The 8,392-nt window shown below is 37.9% G+C and overlaps 2 protein-coding genes across 2 annotated transcripts in view; one reads left to right on the top strand and one right to left on the bottom strand.

Moving 5' to 3' along the window:
• Positions 1 to 4,733, top strand: part of pcsk5a (proprotein convertase subtilisin/kexin type 5a) — a 39,367-nt gene extending 34,634 nt beyond the window's left edge. The window contains exons 30-32 of the mRNA XM_037691984.1: positions 2,346 to 2,446; positions 2,874 to 3,072; positions 4,246 to 4,733. Of these exons, the coding sequence (XP_037547912.1) occupies positions 2,346 to 2,446; positions 2,874 to 3,072; positions 4,246 to 4,733 (788 nt within the window). The remainder of the gene's footprint in view (positions 1 to 2,345; positions 2,447 to 2,873; positions 3,073 to 4,245) is intronic.
• A 2,172-nt stretch (positions 4,734 to 6,905) lies between these two features.
• prune2 (prune homolog 2 with BCH domain) overlaps positions 6,906 to 8,392 on the bottom strand; it is a gene marked incomplete in the record, with an annotated part of 11,267 nt that continues 9,780 nt past the window's right edge. The window contains 4 exon segments of the mRNA XM_037691826.1: positions 6,906 to 7,480; positions 7,598 to 7,648; positions 8,083 to 8,121; positions 8,228 to 8,326. Of these exon segments, the coding sequence (XP_037547754.1) occupies positions 7,450 to 7,480; positions 7,598 to 7,648; positions 8,083 to 8,121; positions 8,228 to 8,326 (220 nt within the window).

Genomic DNA, 8,392 nt, shown 5'->3' with positions numbered 1-8,392 from the left:
ATGTGCTACGTGATGCGAATGACAATAAAGAACCTTGACCTGACTTTGGCAGTTAATCTTGAAGGCCTAGTCTATGTTAGTCTGGATATATTTTAAAACACAGATTTTCTACTTTGCTTACTCCACTCTCATTAACATGCAAACAATGATTTTGTTTAAAAGAAAACAGATATTGTTAAAAAGATATTAAAGACATAAATAAAACACTTTGGTGTGTCCATGTTGGAGAAAAAATAGGATAGCAAACTATCTAGGACAATTCAATTGTTACTTTGTGTTCTAGAAACCACAGCAGAAAATGAATCCATTTTTTCTACGTCTTCTTCTTTGATGCAAAGCAAAGATGGAAACTGGAAATACCGTCCATCTGTCCTTCTTGTGCGTTTGATAACTAGGAAAATTTAAGAGGTACAAACTCCTAGTTTGATGTGTAGCTGAATCTAGGCATAAGAAATGTCCCTATCAAAAATGGCATTGCCACACAAAAATCCAAGATGGCTGCCACCACGTATGCTTATATGTAAACTTTGTGAGCTTGATAACGTGAAAAATAAGCAACATGCTTTCTTCCATTTTGGTGTGTGGCTTTTTCTATGCATAAGAATGGTCACTGTCAGAAAATGGGTTGCTACCTCAGAATCTATGATAGTCACCTCTGTCTATACATATTAAACTGGCCAGCTTGATCATTTGAGGAAACAATACTTTCTAGTTTTATATTGCTTTAAAGTACAATTTTTTCATTCAACTTTTATTTAGACATGTTAATCCCATTGAGCCTAAAGGACTCATTTACAAGAGAGACCTGAAATGTATTTATTTATTTATTGTATAATTTTCTCAAATAATTGGGATGGCCAATCACCAGAACCCATCACTCTGTGCCACCTTGATCAAGAAAAAAAGCCTACTTCTTTTTGTATACACAATGTCACTCCTACTCACTTAAATATCTTGCACCAAAAACATAAAGATTTACTGAACTTGCATTCCTTGTTCAAGTCATGACAAACACTCATCTCAAAAACTAAAAATGTTCACTACTCAAATCCCTCAGTGATGGGAGTCTTCGGCATACTGCTTGTTTTTCCTGATATTGTTTTCAGTAAACTGTATGCTGAGTATGATGAAAAAGTGGTCTGAAGAATCTTACCCGAGTTAAAGCTTGATCTGTAATCTTGTTTGTGTTTATGTTTCTCACCACCTACTGGCATGGCTTGATTATTGCAACATTTTTATTCGAATTATCTTGAATGTGTGCTTTTTTATATACAAACAAACAAAAAGAACTGATCAAAATATATGGCGTAAGTCTAATATGAGGAAACTTAATTATAATGATTGAAGCATGGACTTTAATTATGTTTAAAAATGACAAACGGTTCACCAGTAAACCAGCAAATTCCTCACATCATATTGTGAACAGGTAAAGTGAAGCTGATTGTTTTACTATAATAGTATATGTCATTAAACAATTTGTCAGGTTCTTGTCTTGTGAGCAGCACATTCCCAGGACACCTCCCAACCCCCAGCCGGCCCGCTCGCAATTTGTAGTCTAGCATTGATCAGTTTACAAATTAAGCCCTGGGAGCAACAACATGTCAATCAACTACAGTTGATGTATGTAGTGCCAAAACCTCTTTGATTTGCATGGAGACCTAAGGATCAAAGAATTGTTCTTTTATCCAAAGCACATAGAAGATTTGCTGAAAAATAAAAATTTTAGTAGGTGAGAGGTGTCAGAATACATAGGTCAGTATGAGACTGTAGCTGCAGCTTGCTTTAACTTCACATGTTCAACCCTTTCCACTTCCAAAAATGCCTACATGTGAGCATCTAAGCTGCATCTTGAAGTAAAGAAACCTGGTTTGATGATTGACTTTTTCTTCCACATCTTGTGAGATGCATTCTACAGGTTCTGTGTTAACTTGAGGGAGATGAGGCAGTATGATGAGATGATGCAATGGGAGGTGATGCAATATGGGATGACATTGAGCCACCAGAGGCTCACCAACGATCTGTGGGAATTGGCTTCATGCATAGTTTACTTTTATGTCTGTCTACTTAAACATTGTTGCAGTACAGTGCAGCTTTAAGTTTAGGATGGAATTACACTCCATAGTATACGGGCAGATTGGCTTAAGAACTTTTTACGGAATATTTTACCATTTTGGAGTACAACAAAAGTAGAGTATAAAAATACTTTTATTTTGGCTAAACTAGCTATTCATATAATATGTGCACCAGTTCCTCTTGTGAAGAAACTGATTATTTTTTATCAAATTAAGAAAAAGTACATATCAATCATCACCAGATGTGTTCTTTATGTTGACATGCATTTGCAGGAAAAGATTCCCAATCCTGTGATTCATGCTACCCAGGGTACCAACTATCACATGGGAGGTGTGAGTCTATGTGTGATCCAGGCCAGTATCCTCTTAATAAGGTAACACCTTTCAATGTTTAAATTCCATGTACTGTATATATTTTATTTTTGTTTTTAATTAAAATTATGTTTACTCAGCTCCTCACCAAAATAGCTGCTAACATTTTGGCCTCTCGTATCATATCATGTAATTCAGGTTGACTTATTATTGCACCTGAGGCAGTCTCGAACAGCACAGGGAAATTTATTTCAGTGACTCATTTTCTAAATAAATCTTCCAGCTCATGCTGGGAGGGAGCTGATTGAGACTGACAGGTACAGCATGCATGTTAATTGACAGTGAGGAGATACTGTTTCTCCATTTCATTCAGCCTCTAAAATGGAGAGTTATGGAAGCAAAAGATTTATGCATACTGTATATGTAATAACAAATAGCTAAAGAAAGCTGTACTGTAGCTGCATCTCAGCCCTCTCTGATTCTCAGCAGGGTTCAGACTTCACTTGTGAAGACTGTCATAGCTCTTGTCTGGAGTGTTGGGGGCCCGGTCCGTCCAACTGCACCATCTGTCCTGCTCAGGCCATCTTAGAAGCAGGAGGGCGATGTCTGCTGTGTTGCCGCCATGAAAAAGAAGGAAAGGACATTGACGTGCGACAGCAGGATTGTTGCAACTGCACTGAAACTCGAGGTTGGTTACAGAAGAAGCATGCTAATTAAAATACAAGCAGAAACAGGACTGTTTGGAAGGCTGGAGTAGTCTACAAATGAAACTTATCTGTCAGTAACATTGTTCTAGAAAAGAAAATCCATCCATCCATCCATTTTCTTTACCCGCTTATTCCATTTTGGGTCACGGGGGTCGCTGGTGCCCATGTCCAGCAATCACTGTGCGAGGGGCGGGGTACACCCTGGACGGGTCGCAAGTCCATCACAGGGCCACACAGAGACAAACGAGACAAACAACCATTCACTCTCTCACTCACACCTAGGGACAATTTTGAGTTACCCATCAGCCTAACATGCATGTTTTTGGACTGTGGGAGGAAACCGGAGTACCCGGAGAAAACCCACGCATGCACGGAGAGAACATGCAAACTCCACCCAGAAAGGCCCCTGGACCAGGGTTTGAACCAGGGACCTGCTCGCTGAGAGGCAGCAGCTCTACCAGTTGCGCCACCGTGCTGCCCTAGAAAAGAACATGACAGCTGTAATTATTTATAGTTATTTTTTATTATTATTATTTGATTATTTGCTTACAACTACAGTTTTGGGTTGATTATTTGGTTTGTAAAATGTCTAAAACAACAACAAAAAATACCACACTATTAAATAAGAAAACAATAATTTTTAAATGTGATGTCTTAATGAACCAGCAGGTTCTCTCTGCCTCAGTTACAGAGCTTGAATTTGATTGGCAACCATGTCCAAAAGCATCTTTATTTTTGCCAATTTGCAAAAACACAATGCTGTTTCATAGCATTTCATTTGTAAAATCAATTTTATCAAGAAAAACCCTGATTGAAAATTTCCCTCCAAAGAGAACTTTGAAAGTTGTAATTAATTAGATTTAATATTAAAAAAGAAGTTTTAGTTTTATCAAATAATCTACAGTAATATTAGACAAATGAATGTGTCAAAATAAAAGCATTATCTTCAACTTTACATCCAATTCTTTGTAATTATAAATGTTCCTTCAAAAGCCACAAAATGTGATGTTATTGTTAAGAAACCTTGGATTTCATTCAACAAACTGAACTTCATAAGTAAAATTGCTGGCATGTCTTTTTCACTCTTATAATCAAGTTCCAGTAAACACCGTCTCTTCCTCTGAAATAACATTGTTTCCTGTTTTTCTCTCCAGGACAGTGCATCCTCAGCTCAAACCTGCCATTCAGAAATGAGGAGGAAGAGGAGGCTAGAGGGAACCTGACCATCTTCATCATTGCTTCTGTCCTGCTTGTGTTGGGACTCGTGGCTGTTGGCTTCCTCATCAAACATTCCCGGTCCAAAAAAAACCCCTCAGACCTCCCTCCTCGTGGTTACAAGAAGCTGGGCTCCAGTGGAGGGTTAGGAAGTGACAACAGATACGGGGGCTACACATCAGCTTCTTCTGCATCCTACAGCGGCCGCGCCGGCTCCTCAGGAGGCCGATTCCAGGAGGCTGAGCTGGTTGACTTCTCTGAGCGCCGCTCAGGTAATAAAATAGATGATGATGAAGATGATGATGACGATGAAGACATTGTTTACATGGGCCAGGATGGCACCGTGTACAGGAAGTTCCGGTATGGACAGCTGGGGGAAGATGAGGATGAGCTGGAGTATGATGATGAGAGCTATAGGTTCAGATGAGCCATTTTAATGAAATGTAATAAGAACATCTTTTTTCTTCTAGTCATTTCTGTCATTCCCTCGTCTTGGCTGTTTGTCTCCCCCTGCCCTGAGGGAGAGCGTTCTTTTTCTTTCACTGATTCAGATAACACAAATAAGACATGATAAACCACATTTTATAACAGCTTTTCATTCACAAAATGAACTGTGGAGCAAAAATAAATCATGTCTAAGATGCCTAAAAGGAGGCATATTATCCTCCTGATTTACTTTCATGCTGGTTGTTTATTTTTTGTCCGATGTTCATATCACAAATGGTTTATTGTCCTAAAACCGCATTTAAGATTAGTTTAAAGTCTACAAATGAGTAAACATTAATTTAGCAACAGCTGGTAATATTTTTGTCGCTCTCTCACATTCAATAATTTCTATCAATGCAGATGGTTTCTGTTCATTTATTGTGTATTAACTGTGGTATAGATATTGTATAAAACATTGTTTACACAGCTCTGTTGTCTAAAGAAAAATACAAAAAACAGGTTGTACAATAAGCAGGTGTTATGTGTAAATATACTCATATTCTGCTCCGAGTACAGGTCCAAAATCAGCAGAGACATTTAAATAGGTTTTTTTTTGTATGTTTAAAGACTCATTAATTATTTTTATTTTTCATTTATTTAGAGTGAATCGTAATGAGAACTGAGATATCGGAGAGACGAGGATGTCTGTGTAGATTTAGATTCTTCTCTGAAGTTATGCAGCATATTCAGGGGTTTGTTAAGTTTTACTAAAAAATGTTGTCAAGCTCCGAGGGAAAAATATGTGCTCGAATGTTTATGGATTACTGTAAAAAAAAAACTGGTACTTTTAGATGGGACAAAACATTGAAAATGTGTTCATTATTTATAAACAATCATTAAAACAAACTAATTTGTAAATGTGATATAATTAACAGAACACTCTGGATATTCCCAACATGATATATTTTAAGTAATGTCTCTTAGAAATCAGCAATGTAAAAAGATTAAAAATATATATCACATCACATGAGAATACAGCTATTTGTTACTGAAAAACACTTTTGTGGGCTCGGTTTGTTTACAGTTTATTTTCAAAAGCTTTTTGTGATCACTTGATCACTCTTGAAATAATTTCTGGATGTTGGCCAATCAAACAAAGGTGCACCACACAGAGGCTAGAATCATTTTTCAACAGAGCTGACAGCATGAAATAAATACCACTTTTTTTGTTCAGAACCTGTAAACAAACTGAATTTGTCTCAGAATACAAACATGAAACTGGAAGTGAGTATAAATTCTCTTAAGGAATTTAACTATATTCAGCTTTAGTCTAATTATGAGTTCGTTTTCCTTAACCCTTTTGAGGCGTTGGACTTTAAAATCTTGTAGTCTTGTTTCCTTTTGTTGACTGATTTTTGTCATTAAATATATGGGTTTGTGAGTTGAACTTTAATTTGAATATGTGTTATCATGTTTAAGAAAATAAAAAAATCTATTTCAAAAGATTCAGTTGTAACTTCACAAGGCTGGCATAGAACAATTCACAATGCAGAAATAATTGTGACTAACAAATCTGACATGACTGAAAACAACAGTTAATCTATGCTTTTATTGAATCAGTATACATCAATGCTTAATTAATTTGCACATTTTCATTACACCATAGAAGTCTGGCTGTAAGAGGACCATCAATTTGTTTTTAATGAGAGGACATGCACTGATGTACACACACATGCATGTGAACACACACACACACGCAATATTGTGCTTTATTGAGGTCCCGTCATTAACGTAATCTAAGGCAGAAACTAAAAAAATAATTTTCAGTGTTTCAGCACACACACACACACATGCACACACACCCACACACACACACACACACACACACACACACACACACACACACAACTTACATAAGTTCACACTAGGGGCACATGTTTTAACTACCCTCATTAGGGGACACCCCTTTCTGAATGATTTAGAGACAAACTAGTAGGTGATTTTTGTTGTCCCCAATTGCCAAGGTGTCCCCAAATAACTGGCGCGTATGTTTGTTGAAGTCCCCAAATGGAACATAAACAAACGCACATTCACACACATGCACACCTGCAGAACAAGGCAAGAAAGAATTGGTGTCATTGACAGCTTGATTTAACGTTTAACTCGTCCCTGCTTTGTTTCAGATTGACATCTTAAAGTTTTTTGTAGGTTTATTCTCCTGTTTCGAGACAAGATTAAAGATCCCCTGCTTTGCTGCAAGTCGGTCATAAACTATGGCACAAGGTTGTTTTATTCCTTCTCCTTTTCTGCGTAAATGGCTAACACACAAATCACAGAGTACCCAGAAAGTGGTGATGTTATTGCTTTGCTGCTTCTCATGCACACAGTAGTTTCTAAAATGGATCTGTGCGCTGCACTTTCTAGAGTGTAATTGCATTTTCTACCCTAAAGTGAACATCAGTGTTACTCTGTTGATGCTGGAAAATATCACACCTGACTATTTAGTTTTCATGGCTGCAAGTGTACAACAGAGCAGATGCTACAGCAGCAATTAGGACTGAGCTGAGTGGGACTGAGACAAGATGTGCCTAAATAAAACTCTGGTGTCTAATCAACAAACACGCACACACACACAGGAGCTCCACTTTCCAGCTTGACCCATCCATTACAGGGACTTTTGAGCGCCAAGGTGTCCCATCAATTCTGGATGTTGGAGTTTACGAGCTGCTGGCACCAGCTTGGACTTGTCTGTGAAGATGGAAACACAAAGCATTCAGGACGGTTGTGTTTATGTATCAGTGACAGACTGTGGACACACAGCTGTTTGTCTTCTATATGTGAACTTTAACATCTTTGTGGACTTACGCTGTTCTGCTTGTTGTCATTAACTCGGTCCCCTGAAGAAAACTATTCATTCTTGAAGGAAAGGAACAAATTGAAATGTTAAGAGGAAGATTTACTATTGCAATATTCTTCAACATGGTGAATTTGAAGGCTCGTGCAATTTATGAAGCATGGCACAATTAGCCAATCAGTGATTAGTATGTGAAGTCCACAGCTTTGGTTTTACATTTATTATCGTTGTAATAGATCGCTGTGCAGTAAGGAGCGGCTCATTTATTTCACTGTGATGATAAATGAGATAAAAGCAATGCATTTAGCATCCTTTGCTATTTTTTTCCTCTCTGCACTGTAATTGGAACCAGAGCCAAATCAAATTGGTTCTCATCCAAGAGAAGTCTCTGATCTAAAAATGAGACATCAGATAAACGAGCGCTCCAGCCGAGGATAAAGCTGAGGCCGCTGCCTCCTCAGAGGAGGTAAAGAGAAGCAGAGGAGCCAACACTTACTTTGAGTTTTCTGCTGCTTCCTTCATTTCCTTGTCGAGTCTAGAGGTGGGAGTTCAAATACAAGGATGAGTATGAAGTCATTAGGACATGTCAGGATTGGAAAGAGTGGAGGCAGCATTATGTTTAAGGGCTTAGAGGGACTCACTTAATGATGCATTCTGGGATCTGGACACAATCCATTGGAATAATTTCCTTCAGTTCATCCAAACTGTGCACATACTTAATCTTGCTGCTAAACTTGGCACTGTCGAAAGAGAAGCATGCACATATTCATAAAGGTGTAATTGCAATGACAGATACATGTCGACAA

This window comes from Nematolebias whitei, chromosome 18 (assembly GCF_014905685.2).
Source record: "Nematolebias whitei isolate Nwh7 chromosome 18, NemWhi1, whole genome shotgun sequence".
Classification (NCBI taxonomy): domain Eukaryota; kingdom Metazoa; phylum Chordata; class Actinopteri; order Cyprinodontiformes; family Rivulidae; genus Nematolebias; species Nematolebias whitei.
The sequence above is the reverse complement of the archived record's forward strand: the minus strand, read 5'-3'. Positions and strand labels throughout refer to the sequence as shown.